The following is a 22,444-nucleotide window of genomic DNA, read 5'->3' as shown; positions in this document are numbered from 1 at the left end:
TATTTTTTATCATTTTTACATGTTAAGAGTATCTTAAATTGAATGATTTGTGCAGTTCTGTTGATAACATATTTTTTATGGTTGTGATAGTGTAGCGAAAGCGATATCACAAATTTTTGAAAAAAATCGTAATGTTTCTTGTTACTGTTTTGCTCAAATATAGCAAAAAATAATGTGTTTATCAACTTGGTTGCTTCAGAAGAAATGTTTTTCGGCTTATTTCACATCAAATGGATGGTAAAAAAGAGTGTCTGCGCTGTTTTAAGTGACAGTTTCTAATAAAAATTTTGCAAAAATATACTTTTTTCACATTTAGACTAAGCAAAACATATGACGGACACATCCGCCCACTATCTTTTAGTAATCAAAAGATAGCTAGAAAAATTAGCTTTCAGATAGGCTTTTATGTGTTTTGCGATTTTTTGCGAAAAGTGTTGAAATTAGGAATAACAAGTTAAGTGTTCTTTGGAAAATATCCGTTTCTAAGTTATATAATCTGCGGTGTATACACTGGAGTCGCTTTTTACGCGGGTGATACGTCCCGCGTAAAAAAAAACCGCGTAAAAAAAAACCGCGTAAATTCCGGAATCCGCGTAAAAAAAAACCGCGTAAATTCCGAAATCCGCGTAAAAAAAAACCGAGTAAAAAAAAAACCGTGGAAGAAAAACCGCGTAAAAAGCGATATACCGCGTAAATTCTGAAATCCGCGTAAAAAAAAACCAAAATCCGCGTAAAAAAAAACCGCGTAAATTCCGGAATCCGCATAAAAAAAAACCGCGTAAATTCCGAAATCCGCGTAAAAAAAAACCGCGTAAAAAAAAACCGTGTAAAAAAAAACCGCGTAAAAAGCGACTCCAGTGTATTGTAGCAAGCTTCACAATGCCTTTTTCTAAGCACGTCAACACGCACACACATACACACACGCACCATATATCTATCTCTTTTGATTCATGAGGTATATTTTTTTAACAAGCTGGTTAGGGTGGCCCCTAGACAATCGGCATTCTTTAAATATATTTTTATACGTTCATTTCTCGTGAAATTTTTATGCTAGACACTTCAAGAACTTTTTATGACGCATATTTTTGTTAAGTTGATATCTGTTTTATTTGAAAAGTTATGGCTAGTTTTTGCTGAAAAATATTACTTCTTTTAAATTAAATTAAATGCTTTAAACAGAAAAAGCTCTTGCTGTTTATTTTTACCAAATATGAAGAAAAAACGATGTTTCCAATAAAGAGATGAACTAGCAATATAGCTAAAAATCTCTATAATAAAGAAAAATAAAGATGTTTCCAATGAAATTGAATGTTTGAAAATTGGTTTTCTCCATTTTGAGATATTGCCAATTGAAAATAGCCATTTTTTCGAAGAAAATAGCCTATAACTTTCTAATCAAAAAAGATAGTAACCTAGTTTTTTGAGCAAAAATATGCGCCATCAAAAGTTCTAAATGTAATCAGAACAATGTTTTTACGAAAAATTAACGCATGAAAAGATATTCAAAGAAAACCGATTTTAGTAGCCACCCTAACCTGTTTGTTTAAAAAAAAATCATAACTCATGAACCATAAGAGATAAAACAATGTGTCTTCAACAAAGTTGCTTTGAATTGATTGTTCTACAACTGTTTAGAACACTGCTTTGGTCTATCTCAAATAATAAAAAAGTTTGTATACTTAATTCACCAATTTTATGGACCACCCTAATTTTACGAACATAAAAAAATTGAACAAAAAATATGAAGCAACTTTCCTTAAGAAACCATATTCCTAAAACTGACGGTTTGGGCGCAAACATTTTTGTCTTCCTAAATACGGCTTTGGGACCATTCTGCATTGGTTTTTGTTCTACTATACTCCTTTTTGTGACGTCTTGATTGTCAAGTTTTCTTCGTACAGCTAAAAAACATCTATTTCAACTGTTTTTTGCCTATTTACAGCAATTTTGAGGTTTTGGCCAACTTTTGTTCTAAGGGGAACCACTGTGCACCGGCGCCGTTTAACTAGTGTTACATTAATTTTGAATTGATTTCCCTAACTTATCATCTTGCCTTCTATCTAGGCTCTCGTCTTGGGCAAAGTTGATCAGATGGACTCAACCTAATCTATTGTAAACAGTTAAGAAATTTTGAAAACTAGAGATCCAGATACTCTTCAAGTCGCCATTAAGGCTAATTCTCAAATATTTGTGCAAATTGTTAAATAATTCCCGGTGGCGCCAACATTAAATGGAGGTTATTCCGGAGTCGAAGTTTGTTTTATCACAAGTGAAGTAAGAAAAGTCACGTCGTGGTGACGTGACTCTCTGTGAAATGGAGAGTCGCGAGCTCAGCATGAGCATGAGCATGAGCATTGACGACCATACATATCAGTAGTTGCTATACTCCGTGATTGACCAGATTTAGCGAAATTTGCACAAAAAACCATACACCGTTCTAAAAATTGATGTAAATTTCTGCGAGATATAACGCACGTAAAATTAATGCTAGATTAGGCATAAATTTACGCGATATTTCGTGTAAATTTAAGCGCAATATCGCATAAATTTGCAAAATTGTATACAAGCTTGTAAACGATTTCGTTGTTTATGCCAAGTATAGCTCAAAATTCAACGAAGGGAGATTTTACGCGATAGGTCAGATTTTTTATTAGATTCAGAATTTTTTCTATGTATCATTCATATTTCATACATTCATACACTGCATATTTTTCAAATGGTACTTCTGTATAAACCTTGACAACTTGTTGCAAAATTTTGCTCCTTCTCTCTGGACTTCAAAATGTAAGCACTTAACTCCAAATTTATGCGGTCGTATTTTTCCACCTATGAAACCTAATGCAATCAAAGTTTGATGCAATTGGTTCCAAAAAATTATAAAATGTCCAAAGAAGAAAACGTTACATAGGTACATTTTTCTTCTAAGTTTACCACAGTTTTGCTGTGTGAAGCAAGGTGATGAATTTGTTAAAGCTTGCTATATAATTCTAAATAAAGGACCTACATGGTTAAATAAATAGTAAGACATGAGCTCAGGCGTGCTAAGAACACATAGAATTATAAACCATATGTTATGTGTCCCCCTTCTCATTTTTCAGGTGGTATAATTAATTTGACAAATCGATGTCCTTCTATACCACTTGAAATCACTGAAATGGGGTCGATTTTTGAAGATCGAGTTCCACATATGCTATGTGTTATCGGTTACAAGAAGCTTCTTAATGTTGCAATGTCACTTTTGTCTGAATATACTTATTACTTTTCTGAATTGTTCCTCGAATTTCTGTTATTAACGATTTTCTACAATAGAGGCCTGGATAACTTAGTAATGTAATGAGGCTTGGATTTTAACCCATGCAAATGGAGAGTCGCGAGCTCAGCAACAAAAACGGAACAAGGTTCCTGAAGTTTGCGGAAGGCACCAGACTTTTCATTAAAGACACTGAAGGCAGTGTTTCCATTGAGACGGGACCCGTCTGTAAAATATCTGTTCACGCAATTGACGTGTTGGTACTTTTCAGTAAAAATACGCGGGATAATAACGCTAGTTTACAAATAGAATTAAAACAAGAGGAACTTGAATCATTAACCAATGATTGTTATGTAAAATCGTGCGCTGAATCCAAAAATGTAGTCAAACACAATCTCAGTAGGATAGTTTTCGAGATACAGCTAAAAAAAAAAATGAAAATTTACTTTAAAAAAGTTTGTTTACAAAAATACAAATATCTCCGGTTGTTATGAAACTATATCAAATTATTCTAACGTCAAATTAAAGGTAAGAAAATTTTCTTTCGATCAATTTCATATCAATTGTCAGTAAGATTAGTGGTATTTTTGATAATTAATAGTTTGTTTATTAAATTTTTTATATTGCCCATTTTTCCCAGAAACAAAATGAATTTCTGCTAAGTTTTTAAGCAGTGTAAATAAAAATGTTTGTAGTGGTTGTACCACTAATCTCATCGAATCTAAAAATGGTGTTCAAATAATCGAAAGAAAATTTCATCACCTTTAGTTTGACGTCAAAATAATTATTATAACTTCATTACAATCGGAGATATTTGTATTTTAGTAAACACATTTTTTTTAAGTTTTTTTTTAGCTATATCTTGAAAATTATCCTACTGTGATTTTTTTAACTACATTTTTGGATTCTTCGCATGATTTTACATGGGAAATGAACATCAGCGTACAAAGATCAAATATGCTGTAAACTATGTGTGATAGGTCGAAGTTGATCTGTAGTTTCCATGGTCAGATCATATTCAATTGATGAACTGCTAATGGTGAAGTGAGCACGGTCTGGAGTATGACAAGGAAGACACATATCCGACGATACGTATGTAGTAATGGTAGATTCTCATAAATCGAGATTGTATGTTCAGACCAAGAATTTCTTCAAAATTTGCAATTTGAAGTGTGTTTGTCACTCCGCATTTGATTAGTATTCTGAGAGAGAGAGCTCCCAGAAACGTTTCTGGAGAGGTGTTACCACCGACGAACCGACATGCCACTAGAGCATTTCGTTTGTCCGCAATTCGATTTGTCAAATCTCTCGTCACTTTTCAAATATACATTGGTCTCTTCATTCTATATATCCACCATTTTGAGAAAATCGAAGTTGAAGTTCGACAGATTATTATTGTAACTGTTTAAAAACAATACATTTTGCAATACTATTTTTAATGTAGTCAGTGAATAATAACGTTGAAAATTCAGTAGAAACGGTAAAATCACAATTTTACTTTGAATTTCATGCTACAATTAGAAAAAAAAACACATAGGACGTTTTGACTAGTCAAGTTGTACATCGGACATGTTACATTGAACGATTTTTCTCAATGGCATAATCAATGAGTGTTACATTGGACGTTTTGTTCTACATGATACTAGATTCCCTTTCACAGATTTCAGAGTAGAGTACCTAACTTTAGATTGGCCCTGCCTTTAGAAAATGATCACCAATCATGTCAATTAGGCAGTCCGAATGACCGAAGTAACAAACATGTACCCATCATTTCAAATTGTACATTGGACAATTTTTGACCTATGATTATCTTAAATAAATGAAAGTAAATTTGGATGGATGTTTTTGTATCACATACACTGATAGAAGAGCAATAGTTGGTATCGCTTAACTCGATTTATTTACATTTGTTACATTGGTCTTTTTGAAAAGTGACGCGAGAAATGAGTGATTCGATCTATCAAATCAAACGGGCGATCAGATCTGTCAAACGAGGTGAGACGCAAACCAAGTCAATATAAATTTATTGTGTGTTCGTGTCCTTGCTCACGATATGACGCGACCGGATGAGTAGATGGCGGTAGTGTATAACGTATATTAAATATGGCGCCTTGGGCAAGAATTTCAATGTGGCTTATATGAGCTATCACGTCGGTTCGTCGGTGGTCTTACTCCTGCCAGAACCTCGAGACTCATTCGTTCCAATTTTATTAGGTGACTTTTTCTTGCCGAGAGAAAGTTGAAAGAGCCGTACTCTAGAACAGAGAGAACTGTTGTTTTTTAAAGCGTTATGAAGTCTCCCGGATGAGCACCCCACCATGTGCCGCAAATTGAACGGAGAAAGTTGATCCTCTGCTGACATTTTTGTTTCAAATAGGTAATGTGAGTATTCCAAGTGCACTTTGACTCAAACCAGACCCCAAGGTACTTGAAAGACAATGATTGCGTAATGTTTCTGCCCAAAAGATTAAGCTGCATTTGGGCTGGGTACCGCTTTCGAGTAAACACTACAGGGCCACCCTCATTAGCGGAGTCCTCTTCTTTATAACTTTTATGTCAAAGTCGACAACTGTTTGGCAGAACAATGCACGCTAAGACAACTTGCAGATGACGGTGTGGTTTTCATAAGAGGTCCACATGCCGTGGACTTGCAAGGACCATTGCAAAATTCCTTAGCTAACTTGTCTTCTTGAGCTAGGAATTTAGGGATCGAATTTTCACCGCAGAAAACTGAACTGGTAAGGCCCACGCACATTAGATCCGGATCTGACGCGTTGCGGCAAAGTGACAGCTAAATCTATTGTCTAACTGTCAAATTTACGTCAACGCAACGCAAACGGAGTCCGCAACGCAAACGGTTGTCGACTTTGACATAAAAGTTATAAAGAAGAGGACTGAGGCATGAGCCTTGGGGCAGGCCCATGTAGCTTATTTTGGAAGTAGTCAGTTGTCCAGGGGAAAAGTTCATTTGCTTTTCTGGCAACAAATTATACAAGAAATTATTTAAAATTCCAGAAAGACCACATCTGTGCAGATTTTCTAACAGAATTACCCAACTAACAATTTTAGCTGCAGACTAGCTTATACAGCCGAAAATTGCCTTATACAGCTAATTTTTGTCTGTATAAGCTGATCTGCAGCTAAAATTGTTTGTTGGGTAGACAACCAGAAGTCGTATAAAAATGTACAGACAGTATCGTAAATTGCTACCGTTTAAGTCAAAATCGCATACATGAATGGCATACCTCGCATTATGTTTAAGTGAAATCGTATAGAATGCAAATTTCTGACCTATATGCGATGACTCATTTTTCCGTCGTACTGTATCACAAATTAAATAGGATTACATCGTAAGACTTTTCAAAATGAATTTGTTATTATAGATTAAATCGTATCAACTCGTTTAAAGTTAAATTAAAATATGCACGTATATGGCCTCCATTTTTGTACGTATAAGCCATTTCTTTGCGTTCTATACGAATTGTTTGTTTGTATATATGTTTGTATATCACGAAAACAACTTTGAATATACGTGCTTTCTGGTTGTCTGACAGAAGCCCCTTTAATGTCCAAGAATACTTCAAAGCCAATTGCTCCTTGTGCGCAAAGGCGCTAGACAATCGTTTGTTCCTTTGGAATCCGGAATCCAAATTGTGTATTTGATAGCAAGTTATATGACACACTGATCGAGTCTCCTAAGGATCATTTTCTCAAACAATTTCCTAATGCACGAAAGAATAGCAATTGGGCGGTATGAATTATGGTCAGACGCTGGTTTGCCAGGTTTTTTTTTTAATAATTATTACTTTGACCTGTCTCCATTTAGGCGGTATAGTGTTGTTTTCTATTAAGGAATTGAATAAGTCTAGCCTCGTTTTGCGATACATGGGAGGAGTTTTTCCATGAAGGAAGAGCCATAGAGAATTCCAGCATTGTGAATGGTCTATCCAGAGAGCCGCCGCTTAGAGACGCTTCTCGAAGAATATGTTGTGCTGGAACTGAGTCCGGACAGACATTTTTTAGACAAACATCGGTTGGAGTATTCTTCACTCTTATTAGAAGATGAGCGGTTACGCATGTTGCGAGCCACCCTCAAAGGGGCCTATTGAGGTTTCTCGTGAGAGTCCCTCTGAAAGCATCAAATTTTTCTACATACAATTTTGTGCATCCTTCGTCCCATCCAGTGGCTGGTCTCCTTTAGAAGGGTGCACTTGGAACTTTCTTTTTTGTGCTTCCAGTGAACTTTTGTATATCAAATCGGCAAGGAATCGATATTCTTCCAATGGTGGAAGCGTATCTGTTGATTCGAAACCGTTAATTGAAATGATGATTGGCAAATGACCGCTACCATGGGAATCATTGATAACCTTCCACAGAAAATCCAGATTCTAGACACTTGCCAGCTGTCAAACTTGCACAGTAGAGTGCTCTCACTAATTGTTTTGGTTGCCATTCATTGTTGCATTTAAATAAGCGTTATATTCATATAAATGTAAGGGGGCGTTTTTTACACTACTACCCTATAATTTAAGAATATTATCTGCCCTACATTTACATGTTTCAAGAGTCTTTGGAAATTTCCAAACTGGCATGGTTGGCAATTTGAAGTCCACGCTGGCTACTGGAACTGGAAACTTGGTCCTTGAAACTCTTGAGTCCTTGTGACACGGCACCACCCACAGTAACGGAGAAAGTTGTGTATGTTCCTAATATGAAAAATGTAGATACAGATGCTCATAGTTCCGACCAAGCTCTCTCCTACGTTTCCATTTTCCATGGCTGGATGGAACGCCTTGCTCGATATCTTTATGCCTATTGTCAAGCTCACAATATGGGAAATGCTTGTGGCATTGGGTTTGGACAAAATGCCGATGCATTCCTTCTATTGCTGTGAATGTACTTAGTTTGGCATTCCTACGATTTTACATTTGTCTTCTATCACAAGAAGGATCATGCAAAAGAATGTGCCTCCATCGCAACTCAATAATAGTTTCGGACCTAGTCAACGAGAGTGGTGCAGTTGCTACTGATGCAATTGCAGAATCAATCAATCAGAAACTTTCAGGTTTTCCAATTCATTACTTTCGATTTTATTTATCTTGTGTAAATTGCTGATTGTTAAACCATGTGAGGTGATTTACGTTAGTGGAAAAAAGGTTACCTTTCCGAGTGGTCTTTGAACCCACCATAAATCGACTGACTGCCGACTGATTGTGACTGCATAGTACCTTTCTACTACACCAATGCCAATGATTCATTTTCTGGATGAGACAGGTGTGATCATGATAACGATGCTGGTGATGGTGACGATGATGATGTGAAAAAGGCGTACCATGCATCCGATACCAGCCAATTTTTTTCCGACTGTCTGACCTAATCACTTGCAGCATAAAAACATATTCACCACGTATCAATCCGTGAGCAGGTGGGCAAGTTGTTGAAGTGATGCTTTCAACATCGTTGAGCAAAGGATAACTGTGGGCAAAACAGGATTATCGCACCTTTGCCAATTCCAGCCAGCGGAGTTCCATTCCTGTGCAGGCGATAGTGCGCAGCTTAGTCATATAGCTAAAACGTAGCAAACGAGACGGCTTCTGGTAGTGTGCGAGAGTGTTTATCCGTAGTGCGACGTCGGGGTAAGCGAGCGAATGTAACAGCCTGGAAATAATGGAAAGCGATGTGATTTGTTTGGATTCGGACGAGGAAGGCGAGCATGGTGAGTATAGTGCCAGAATGTAACACGTGGGTTGGTGGCGGGTGAATATCGGTGGGACGGGGGTGTTGTTTTCCTTTCGATTTTGCTGTACCCACGAGCATGCATAGTTACTAGACTGATGCAAAATTTGAAATTTTCGCTCCACAGTGCTTAAACGGTTCCAAATTGGATCCTGCTCAGCCTCCCAAAATTTGAACTACTTTAGTAAGAAACTGACTTGGCACAAACCATTTCAAGTTTATATGGGAATTACTATGGGAAAACTTATGTATTTGTTCATATATATCTAACAATTCACCACATCACTATGCTTTTAAAAATAACAGCAGTGATTGTAGTAAATTTTCTCAGCTACAACTTTGTTGAAAAACATTTTTCAATCAAATGTAAGGAACAAAAGTTATTAATGATTCAAGTCACTGATGTCTTATGATTATGCTCATTCAACTGTTCAGCAGGCAACTTTGGTGTTTCTGGTGCGAACAAAAGAGCACAAATATCATGGCTACTATGTCACACTGCAGAATACAGTGTTGCCCACGGAACAGCTGCTTGATCATGCCATAAGATTATCAATCTCTTAAACAATTAATAAAAATTTGATTTGACATTTGGCTAAAAAACAGTATTCCGCAAAGTTGTAGCTTAGAAAATTTCCCGTAAGAATAGTTATAGAAACTTTCAAAAAAGCAATATGGAAAATGGGTAGAAAACAATGAACAAAAAGTTTGGTATTCGCATAGTAATTTCCATACAAACTTCGAATAGTTTGTGCCAAGTCAGTTTTTACCAAATCAGTTTAAACTTTGGGAGGCTTAGCAGGACCTGATTTGAAACTGTTTGAGCACTGTGGAGCGAAAATTTCAAATTTTGCATCAGTCTAATAGTTACCTACATAGAACAGGGGACACATGCAACCCGGGCAAAACGCCCGATTTGATTTTTCACAGCATTTCCACTCTTAATTCTGGGATTTTTTTGTGCCGAAATGCTAGTTTAAGTATTAAACTAGCAGGCTTGTCAAATTTATGAATTAATAACGAGAATGCTATGAAAAATCACATCGGGTGTTTTGCCCTGCGGTGCATTTTGGGCTATTTTCCCCTACTACCCAACTGATGCCAACCATCATGCGGAAATGGAATTGCTGTGCTCTGCTCTGCACGTTGCAGCTCGTCGTAACACATTGTAACTAATTGAGCGGAGACGCATGGTTGTTGGTAAATTTTTAATGCAGGGATTATAACTTAATTAAAGTAATTGATGCGAAAAATGGAGTATCATGGCCTTGGGGTAAATTAATTTAACTGTAGGCAACTGCAGATGCCAGGGCATGTGTATGAGTGAAACTTCAACGCGAAGCTTTCCTCCGCTAATGCATGGCCGTTTTAGCAAGACTATCGATTTTTGTCAGCTTTTATGGGAATGAAAATGTGAAAATATTCGGAAGCTAATCGTATACAAATTCTCTTTCTGCGGTATAATTATAGTTCATCAAGGGTGCTTGACTGATGAGTGCTAATGTGCAAGTGGCAGCAAAGAAAAAGCAAAATAAATAAATTGATTAACATAATTGCACTCGAAAGTGATGCTGTCGCTTTGATCAATCAACTGGATTATGCGGCAAGTGACATGGGCGTTGTGACTGCGTCAGTGCACTGAAGTTTAGATTTTCTGTTGTTGGCACTTTAGTGCTTGAGGTAATGAAATCAATCAAGTGAAACATTCCGTGGAATTATTTGGATTTATCCGCTGGTTTAAATGCTGTAAATACTTGCCTCAATTCGTTTTAAGGCGCTTCGCTGAAATCAAGAAATACAGTCTGACAATAAATCGGGTAGGTGACACATTTACTAAAATAGATACCCCCATGTGGTGTTGTAAATAATACCATTACCGTGGGCGCCCGGCAATCTGATCATTCTTAATCTGAACACCACTTTTTAACAGTGAGGCAAATAGACTTAAGAATTTCATAAGGCTCGACTTATGAACAACATATATGAATTTCATAAGTGTGACTTATGAATGATTTTGGAGTAACATGCGGTAGCTCTTAAACGCCATTAACCATTTCATTTTCCCAAGCATTGAAAGACGAGTGGTCAACACACGGGCCCCGTAATCTCAACTTTCGTGGTTCGGTTTAAGTCTGCTCCGATTTATTATTTGCAACGTGTTTCTTATGAAATTCTTACGTTTTGCCTGCGTGAATATGAACCCCGCCAATCTACTTGCCGCGCAAACTAAAAATGGCTCATTTTATCTCATTGAATGGAGTAAACTGAATTGGAACATTGTCCAACGGAATGCAGACTCAAAACAAAACAACAACCAGAAACACGGCTTCCCGATGCTCATATGGTTACCAGAAGATCAATTTAAAAATTATCCTCGGTAATACGAATGAAGTGTCGAATGAACTTAAAATAATTTTGAAAAATAAAACGATGTTAAATCTATTGATTTTGCATCCCAAGAATCAAATTAATTGATATTAAACCTCTAGCTCCAGCACCAGTTTAGGCATCAGTTGTATCTTTATTGGCCGTATGGGTGCTCCAGTTCTTGGTCGTAGTGATTTTTTCAACAGACAACTGGTACATTGCAATGAAATCACGATAATTTTGAAATAAATTCAACTCACCATATACCAATAAAGATAATTCCACTCCAAAAGGTAAAATATTGCCGTAGGTTGATCAAGGAAAGTTTTTTTATATGATGTAGAACAAATCCAGAAGATGCAGGGCACATGACATGAATTAAGCAAAAAGTTAAAACGGAATGCCTTACAGACGACGACCACGGCTACCTCCTTTCCGGTGGGTTGATTTCGATAGGTTAGGGGTAACGCCTTCAATGCAGCCAATCTTGATTGAATAGCGTGCCACTTAGTTTTGGAGTCTTGTTGTGTCTTGATTCCCAGCGGCTAGCACTTTTTGGCGACGTTCAACATAGTGGTGTACGGCTAAGCCTCCTCATGATAATCCTGATCTTCATTCCATCGGCGACACGAGAAATGGTTTCCTTTCCAGACAGACTGGTGGGACCACGAGTGCTGGACTTCTTCCTTGACGGTTTAGTGCATGAGCCATTCGGCAAGCATAAAATTTCTGTGCTATAGTTTGGTGAAACGGAAGTGTACACTGAGGCAATGAAACGTTAGAATTCCATAAGAAACACTTATGAAATTTCGACAAAAGGATTTCTTATGGACATCATAAGTTTGGTTTATGGAATAGAATGTATAAGTTAGCTTATGAAACTTGAAAAAAGTAATATAAAATGTAGCAGACCGGAATCGAATCCTGAGTGTCCATGAAAAAGAATAGGTTAAAGGTGTCTAAAACCACTCGTAGTACCTCATGTATTATGATAATCAGTCGTGCTTATGAAATGCATAACTCATGCCTATGGAATTCATAAGTATCTTACGAAATCAAAATGGTCCAGGTTCATAAGTCATGCCCTTTGGAATTCTTAAGATTGTTTTGCCTCAGTGTACACGCAGGTAACAGCACATAATAAATGAATGAAAAAACCTTTTGAACTTCAGCCACAAGCAATTCTCATGTTGTTCAATACAATACATTATGAAATATATTTTCTTGGGCAGATTATTTCGTAGGCATTTCTTAAGGATTTGGTAATGAAATCATAATAATGCAAATCTTAAATTATAATGATGCATTCAGATTGTTTCAAATTGAAACACACACTTAAGCTGGGTTTAGACAGGGCAAGTCAATTGATCAAGTCAGTTGAATTCAAAACGCGAATTGAACGTGTAAACCATGCCATTCAACTGGCTTGATCAATTCACTTGAATTGAAAAAAGTTGAACCAGGCTCAACTTTTCAAGCCAATTGAATTCAACTGAGTTGATAATTTGACTTGGCTAGTCTAAACCCAGCTTTATAATTATACATTATGAATGTTGTCATCAAGCGAATAAAAAACGTTATGCATAAGTCCAGAATTTATTCATCCGTTTGAGAAATTCTTTATGAATTTTTATGTAATCTAACATGCAAAACTATGAAAATTATATTTGTTCTCAATTATATGGTTGGAGTATGGTTCCTAACCAAACCTTGGAAGCGCACTCATCAGTGTAAAAGCAACCAAAAGATGCCCGCAAGGAGGCGTATTATCACCTCTATTGTGGTCTTCAATAGTTGATGATTTTCTCAAAAAAATTTAATAGCCCAAGGCTTCGAAATAGTTCACTCCGCAGATGATATATTCATAATTGTACGGGGCAAATATAGAGATGAACTAGCCTAAGGCTAAAAATCTCTTTAATAAAGCCTTAAAAAAATACGGGGCAAATACGATTGTATTATCGCAAACATAATGAAAATTGCCTTAAATTTTCTCTCATCATGGTGTTATAGAGAAGGATTGAACATAAATCCTTCTAAAACTATTATTGTGCCATTTACGCAAAGAAAAAAAATTTCATTAGACAACAAAAGATTGATAGGCACACTTTTGGAACTTTCTAATGCTGTCAAATATCTTGAAGTAATCCTTGATAGTAAACTAGATCAGGCAATAAACAAAGCTAGTACCCTAGTAGCACGCTTGTCACAAATCGGTTGTGGCAACTTATATACAACTTATATCAGTCATAAACAAGTTGCTGCAACTTATTGTGACGGAAATGTGCTACTCGGGTAATGCTCTATGGATATGCAAAAGAACATTCGGTAAACAATGGGGACTGAAACCGAAAATGATTCATTGGATTTACTCGGCAATTGTGAAGCCCAGGGTTACTTATGGTGCATTGGTCTGGTGGCCAAAAAAAAATGGAGTGTTGCTCAGAGAAGTTAGAAAAACTCCAAAGGTTAGCAACTCTCTCAATAACAGGTGCAATGAGAAGTACACCATCGAAGGCATTGCATACTTTGCTTTACATGCTACCATTGCATCAATTTGTACAATAAGAAGCCAAAAAGTGTGCTCTAAAGATTAGAAGGTCAGTGAAACTCTTTGAAAGAGACCTAAGAGTACATCTTAGGATTCTAAAAACAGTTAGTATCAACTCTCTAGTAAGGAACAACGAAGACTGGATGGAGAAAAGATACACAATCGACTTTTTCAAGTATTTGACCCTGGGCGTAATTCATGGCAATTTGGTGGTCCAATTCTCATTGGCGTAGCTAGAAAATTTATCTGGAGGGGGCCTAAGGGGAGCCTGCTGCACTTTTTTAATTTTTCAAAACTACGGTTAAATAAAAACTCACTCAAATTACGTCAAGGCAACTTATTTTTGGGTACATTTTTTTCTGTGAGCAATAATATGACATTGAGGCTTACTATTATTTTAATCGTGAAACAATAAATTTGATTATATTTATTCCATTACAACGATTGGGACCTCGATTGGGAGAGCCTTAAACGCTTACTGATTTTGAACAAGCATTGATCGTTTGTTCATGGTTTTTGTAATGAAATCACAGTCCGGAACTTGTAAATGTAAGCATCTCAAACTTAAGAACATTCTCAGAGCTAGGTAATTTCATGAATTTTGTAACTAGCTTTTTTTTAGGTTTTGAATATGTCACCATCAGTCAAATATCAGGCTTAGGAACCAAAATTAAATTCTAGGAGTTGGAATTTTATAATTTCATAAAATTCTGGCTGTTTCAAGGTTAAGTGCACTAAGAATAAATTTAATACATTTAGGACGTAGGAAAAGGTTCAAGATGCACAATTTTTTGATGTAGGACTTTGTCTGTGATTTATATTTGAGAGTACACTTTGTGAAAACCGAAACTGGAACATGTAACCGAATTATGAAAGATTTTGAACGTCAATAACTCAGCTGCCCCTGGACCAATTTCAATAAATTTATCACCAATCGATCAGAAATATCTTCACACATCGATAGGAACTAAAAAATGGTAAATGTTAAGCATTGTTCGAAAGCGTAAAAATAACTAACAAATCCACCAATTACGTACATGCATATGTACAGATGCACAATTCTTAACATTGTGAATGTTAAATTAAAAATAGTTTTGGGATCCCAAACCCATATGTTTTCAAGATTTTGTAACTAATAAAAAAGGATATCTCTGATACAGATTGTAAGTATAAATTTTTCGGATACAAATGCAAACGAAAGACAACGAATTTAGATCAATTGTCCTAATTATAAGACTAAGATAAAATTTTAAGATTTTTCCTAGTAAGTTATTTCACAAAAAATCTAATTCATTAATGTTAAAAACAAATAAGAATTTTAATAATTATATTATGTTTGACCTTATCAAAAGTTAAAAAAAAACTCCACAAAATGAATGTGCTTGATAAAAAAATTTCGATGAAAAAAGTTTTCGATATTATTGACTTAGACAAGTTTTGAATCTCCTGGTCTACAAAATTAGTAATTCAAGATCTTAGGAAACTTACCTAGATTCTGAGACTCATAGCATTTCTCGAGAGTAAAATTATTTGATGCATCGGACTAACTAACATTCGGAGTTATATATAAAGTCAAGTTTACTATATTTCTACGGAGGCCGACATTACATCCATTTAGGCCATTTAGGCCGACATTACATCCATTTCCCCTATATGCAGAAATTGAAATTTCTGCCCGGAATTGAGCTGCTGGAGGGCACATTTTTGACAATATAGCTAAATCACCAAGGCACGGGTCCTCCCTATAGAGAATGTACAAATATGACCATAAAATCACGATTAATCATTCAAGATTCCATCTGATTCCATTAGCTGTAAAACTTATGCAACGTTTCCTGAACATCTACAAACCTTAGTTTTACAAAATTTCCTCAACTTCTACGAAGTTTCCTGAGTTTATTCCAAATTCTATATTTTTCCATCCCTTTTAATTCTACAAAGATCTCTGAACATATTTGCACTTCTGAAAAGACACCTAAGACATCTACAAATATTCTTGAACACCTTGAAAGTTCTTTGAAATTCAGCGAAGTTCCTAAAACCTCAAAGAAATTCATGGAGCTTTGATGGAGCTATGATCTCTGACAAACAGCAACGAAGTTCCCTAAACTGAAGCGAAGATTCCTGAAGTTCTTAGAAGTTGTTGAAGAAGTTGAACTTTTTCAAAATTCCTTTCACTTATATGAAGTTTTACACAGCTCTTCAAAATGCTACGTTTCTCGTTGATTTTCCGCAAACATGAACGAAATTTCTTGAATTTGTACGTAATTTCCACAACTTTTCGAAGTCCATGAGGCAAAAAAAAAAGAACATGAAAATATGTAGAGGTTTCCGATCAATGATGAGCCTCCCTAAAATAAAATAATGTTCCAATAACTTCTACGAAGCTCTCAAATTTAAATGACTTTTATACTTCTACGCAGTTTTTTTTTCTACGAATTTTTCTGAAGGTCTATGAAGCTCCCAGAATTTCTACCAAGTTTACTTAATTTCTACGATCTTCCCTGAACTTCTATTTGAAGTTTTACGAAGTTCCCAAAAGCTAAAGAAAAATCCCTGGGCTCATGGCCTAAAGACGTTTTATTGCCATCGATTTGATATAATATAATTTCTCAAAATTGTTTCTTCTAGTATAGAACATAAAAAAAGTAATCAACATAAAGGACTTGAAAAAATCTTTGTTGGTGGTTCAATTTTATTAATCACTGTTAAATAGTAGCATCGAACTTAACAAGCTTGACAAAATACCGGTGAGTCAAAACAAAAAAAAACCGAAAATTCTGGAGGGGGCCTAGACAACTCTGGGGGGGGGGGTCAGGGGGCCGGCACCCCCATTAGCTACGCCAATGCCGATTCTTCGTCCAGGATCGATTGTTTTTTTATACAGATGGTTCAAGATTGAACAATCAAGTAAGAGCAGGAGTAACTGGCCCAGGAGTACACATATCGGTTTCTATGGGCAGACTGTGGGCCAACTGTGTTCCAAGCTGAAATCCAAGCAATTTTAGAGTGTTCTATTATATGTTTCCGTAGAAACTATAAGAGTTCAACAATATGCATAATGTCCGACAGTCAAGCTGCTCTAAATGCTTTAAAATCGGCGACATGTACATCAAAACTTGTCTGGGAGTGTGTTCAATCACTTCAAAAATTGTCTTGTCATAACTTATACTGGGTTCCTGGTCATTGCGGGATTGACGGAAATGAAAGAGCTGATTCACTAGCAAGACTCGGATCTTCTCATAAGTTCATAGGGCTAGAGCACTTTTGTGGCTTATTGGCTGCATCTCTTAGAATGGAGCTAAAAGCGTGGGAATCTTCAAAAGTGGAGGAAAACTGGAAGAACACTTCTATTGCTAGACAGACCAAGCGATTCATTAATCCAAACATTTCTGTGACCCACAAAATCGTGGAACTTTCTAAGAAAGATCTTAGCATATAACAGTCCGAGCCGTTATCACTTGAAGCTGATTGGAAAACTTCAAGATGATGTACGTCGCTTCTGTGGTATAATAAAGGAAGACTCGGAACATTTGCTATGCCAGTAATTTTCAATAAAAGGCGTAAGTTCTTCGACAAGGGCTGATAGAACCTTTTGAAATTTAGAGAACAACTCCCAGTACGTCAGTGAACTTTATTTGAAGTGTAATGCCTTGCTGGGATAATGCTATTAGTCGAACAATGGCAATCACTCCTAATAATAGTGATACGGCATCATGATATAGCTAAAACAAATAAGGAATAAATCACAATAGATCACAATAGATCACAAAAATGGTCGCAGTGATGAAAACACCCGACAAGGATCACAAAAAAAAAAATGGTTCCTAAACATTCACGATGATGCTGCATGCTCTGTTCCTCCTCCAGAATGAAATTCGTCTACTAAATCTCTTCTTCCGGTTGCAACACAGGTGGAATTATATTAACGAGATGCTATAGCATGCATACATTCAAGAGCCACATGTGAAAAGGGCATACAAGCTTTTTGTAAACAAACCTTATTATGCCCTTTTCTCGCCACCCATATGACACCAACGCAAACCATCAACATCACCGGATAGGGGAAGCTTTCCCCTTCCCGATTATGTGGTTAATTTGCGTGGGCGACCCTCGGTTGGCAAGAAGAGGGTCTACAAAGGTTTGTTTACAAAAAGCTTGTATGCCCTTTTCACATGTGGCTCTTGCATTAATGTTAATTAACGAAGATGTCGAGGAAATCAGAAAATAGATAACTTACGTTTCACCGTCTCCAATCCAAAATCCAATGCCACAATTGATCAGCTCTTCAAAAATTTGAAAACCTTTCCAGGCTGCTTTTGAAATATTCCTTGGTTGCGGTTAGCAATCTCGTTGTGAGAGACTATGTTATTAAATATTTCATACTTACCTTTCAGAAACGTCAAATCCTGCAACGCTTTTATAGGGTTCTGTTCGCGCACATTCAAACGTTTGTTGATTCGGTGCCATGAATTTGGTCAGTTCTGAGACAATCATTGTACGAACAAGAACAAGGGAATTGATGATTGGACTTGTCCACTATTTTTCAAAGAATGCACAACACGAATAACACGGAGTAATTTAACTTCTAGTCAGTTTATTAACACTCCGAATACGATGCCTCCGAAAAACGTGTAACGGCAAGTTTGCAATAGCATAACTTAGTCATTTCTTGATGAATTCAAGACCAACAATTGAAATGGCCTTAACTTCATTTTGTAAACAAACATTGTAAGGCTATTTTCTCGCGAACCGAAACTTTCATTCGCAAACCTAAACCACAATCGGGTAGAGGAGAATTTCCCCTACCTGTTCATTGTGTTGGTTTGCCTTTGCGGACTTCGGTGCGCGAGAAAATGGCCGTACAAGGTTTGTTTACAAAATGGAGTTAAGGCCATTTCAATTGTTGGTCTTGAATTTCAAAAATTGTGGTACTTCTCGAATTCCTAGGTTCTGTAGATTATTTTGATTGTAAAAAGCTTAAAAATAAGGTTGCTTACTTTATTCAAAAGCGAAAAGAGCCGCCACACGTTTTTTTAAAGGAGTGTTTATGGGTTTGGCAAGTGGCCTAAGATCCATAAATTAGATTAATGGGCTCAAATGTTCATAATTAGCCATAATACAGTCATGGTTCCTATATATGGATCCTGGAGACAACGGAACGGTCCTCCGGAAGATTCGGAACATCCGTAAAATTGGTCAATCCACGAAACTGATCCTAGAGTGCCGAGGTTTTTTTGAAAACATTAAGAACTGTGATATATGAAAGAATTTGGGTTCATGACATAAACACGGACCCGTATGGCCATGGGAGCGTGATTTAAGAAAGAATTTTGGGTCGTGACATAAAAATGGGCCCGGATGGCCATCGGATCATCCTCCGAAAGATCCATGAAACTGATCCTAGAGCTCTGCAGTTTATTTCAAAAAATATTAGGATCTGTGTTATAAGAATGAATTTGGGGTCGTGACATAAACATGAACGTGGATGGCCATTTGACAGTCATTCGAAAGATCCGGAACATCCGTAAAAGTGTTTCATACATGAGACTGCGAAAAAACTGTGATTTTTTCGAAAACTTCACAGTTTGAAGTGTTTTCGAGAAAACCGCGAAGTTCTAGACGCATCGATGCACCACTTTTACGGATCTTCCGGAAGACGGTTTCATGGTCATTCGGGTCCATGTTTTGTGAAGACCCCAAATTATTTCTTATACCACAGTTCCACGTGTTTTCGATAAAACCGGGGACTCATAGATCAATTTTATGGATTGACCATTTTACGGATGTTCCAGATCTTTTGACGACGATTCCATGGCCATGCAGGTACGGTGCATGTTTATGTCATGACCCCAAATTCTTTCTTATATCACAGTTCCTAATGTTTTTGAAAAAACTGCGGAGCTCTAGGATCAGTTTCAATGGTTGACCTCTTTTATGGATGTTCTGGACCTACAAGAGGACGGCCACATGGCCACCCGGGTCCATGTTTATGTCATGAAGCCAAATTCTTTCTTATATCACAGTTCCTAATGTTTTCAAAAAAAACCTCGGAACTCTAGGATCAGTTTCGTGGATTGACCAATTTTACGGATGTTCCGAATCTTCCGGAGGACCGTTCCGTTGTCTCCAGGATCCATATATAGGAACCATGACTGTATTATGGCTAATTATTAACATTTGAGCCCATTAATCTAATTTATGGATCTTGGGCCACTTGCCAAACGCAGAACTCTAGGATCAGTTTCGTGGATTGGCAACTTTTACAGATGTTCCAGGATCTTTCTGAGGACAGTTTCATGGCTATCAGGGTCCATGTTTGTCATGACCCCAAAATTCTTTCATATATTACATTTCCACGTGTTTTCGAAAAAACTGCGGAGCTCTAGAATAAGTTTCATGGATGCACCACTTTTATGGATGTTTCGGATCTTCCGGAGGATGGTACTATTCAGGTATATGTCATGATCCCAAATTATTTCTTATATCACAGTTCCTAATGCTTTCGAAAAAACCGTGGAGCTCTAGGATCAGTTTCATGGGTTGACCATTTTTAAGGATGTTTCAGCTCTTCCGGAGGACAGTCTCATGGCCTTTTAGGTACATGTTTATATCATGACCCCTAATTAATTTATATATGACAGTTCCAAGTGTTTTCGAAAAAAAAAACCGTGGAGGTCTAGGATCAATTCCATAGATTGAACACTTTCCGGATGTTCCGGATCTTCCGCAGGACGGTCCTATGGCCATCCTGGTCCATGTTTATGTTATGAACCCAAATTCTTTCTTATATCACAGTTCCTAATATTTTAGAAAAAAAAAAACCGTGGAGTTCTAGGATCAGGTTTATGGATAGACCACTTTTACGGATGTTCCAGATCTTTCGAGGACGGTTCCGTTATCTCCAGGTTCCATATATATATATGAACCATGACTGTATTCTGGTTAGTTAAGAACATTTGTGCCCATTAATCTAGATTATGGATCTTAAGGAATTTGCAAAACCCATAAACGCAATTTAAAAAAAAAAAAAATAAAACGTGTAACGACTCTTTTCGCTTTTGAAAAAATGTAAACGACCCTATTTTCAATCTTTCTGCAACTAAAATAATCTACCGAGCCGAGGAATTCTAGAGGTACCACAATTTTTGAAAATTTTCAAGAAATGTCTAAGTTATGTCATTGAAAACTTGCTGTTACACGTTTTTCGGAGGCTTCGTGGTCGGCGTAAAGTATTTTACCCACCGTATTCGGAGTGTTTAACACGGAACACTTAGCTCCGGTATTGTCAGGTACATTTAATCTAAGTTTACGATAACTACTTTACATTAACTTAAGACTAATACTAAACAGTCTGGGGCAGTATCGACCTTTTATAGTCTTCTGAGATTGTTATAATTGCGCGGTAAAACCGAACCGTAAGAAAATGGCTTTTAGTTTAGGTGACCGTATTATTCTTGAATAGTTCAGAACTGCTCGAATCCTTCTTGTAACAGTAAAACATTTCTACGCTGATACGATTGATTGGCACACCTTTCAAACAAACATATTCTACTTGTCCTAACTTGACTTCAAATCCTACGCTTTTTATCCAATACGCTTTGCATGCTACCTGATAAAGCTTCTTGTATCGACATTTATTGTGAGCTGAACTGTGCTGCATGCATCGAGTGATGGCTTCCCTTGTGGACTATGTTCACTGTTGTTTTGATGGGATGTTATTCACTCAGTTACGCTCACATCCTCTCTAGAGTTCGTGCTTATCTGAGTAAATAACTGTATACTGTATTAGGTCTGCTACTGACACTTCCGTTCACTGTTGATACTGACATCCGTACTCCAATATAATTTCCGGTGGTTGCTGATACCTAGTTCACTGGCACTGCTGTTTACTGATTGCTTCGATTCTTGACTTCAAACTGCAGACCTGTTGACTGTTGCTGTGCGAATTTTGAAAGCGCAACGGCCTTGACTCCTCATGCCTCAGCGACTCTGGTCGCTGGACTTATGGCTCTCTGGTAACTCGTGAGGCACCAACGAACTCGATACCATTGGGTAGGAAGCTGTTCGAACCTGAGTGGTCACCAGCAGATATTGGGCGTTTCCTCATGCCCCAGCCATTCCGATCGCTGGACTGCTGGCTAACTGGTTAGCTCATGAGGCACCAACGGACTGGTTACCGTTGGTTTGGAAGCTGTTCGGCCCAGGGTGGTCAATAGTGGATGTCAACGATTGTATTGTACTAACGTTGACGTGAACCGTTGGAAGAAATGAAAATAAACCCTCAGAGTGCATTTTCTGAAATCCTGGCTTTGCCAGGATATATACATACATATTCCAAATTACCTGACAGAACTGTTTGATGAGATTAAATCTGTAGGTGAGTGGTAGGATTTGATGTCATCGGTCGCACAGAGATCGAATTATTGCATACTGTTTCCTACGACCTTGCGGCACAGGATTCTGAACCGAATTCCAGGACCTTGCATCGGTCATCGAGATTCCAAGCGTTGGGGTGAATTCAAATTTTTATCCATGGC

At 37.1% G+C, this 22,444-nt stretch overlaps 1 protein-coding gene across 4 annotated transcripts in view; it reads left to right on the top strand.

The window, feature by feature from the left end:
- Positions 1-22,444, top strand: part of LOC135703420 (uncharacterized) — a 222,113-nt gene that overhangs the window by 8,302 nt on the left and 191,367 nt on the right. Inside the window, exon 2 of one of the 4 annotated variants that reach the window (XM_065224639.1) lies at positions 8,525-8,966. In XM_065224639.1, coding sequence (XP_065080711.1) covers positions 8,918-8,966 — 49 coding nt within the window. In that variant the 5' untranslated portion in view covers positions 8,525-8,917. Of the gene's footprint in view, positions 1-8,349; positions 8,967-22,444 lie in introns of those variants that run through there. The other 3 variants (XM_065224640.1, XM_065224641.1, XM_065224638.1) reach the window with 3 other exon arrangements.

Source organism: Ochlerotatus camptorhynchus, unplaced genomic scaffold (genome assembly GCF_037179485.1).
Source record: "Ochlerotatus camptorhynchus isolate MF236.1 unplaced genomic scaffold, CSIRO-AGI_Acam_v1.1 ptg000213l, whole genome shotgun sequence".
NCBI lineage: Eukaryota > Metazoa > Arthropoda > Insecta > Diptera > Culicidae > Ochlerotatus > Ochlerotatus camptorhynchus.
Note: the sequence above shows the minus strand (reverse complement) of the source record. Positions and strands in the feature narration are given on the sequence as shown.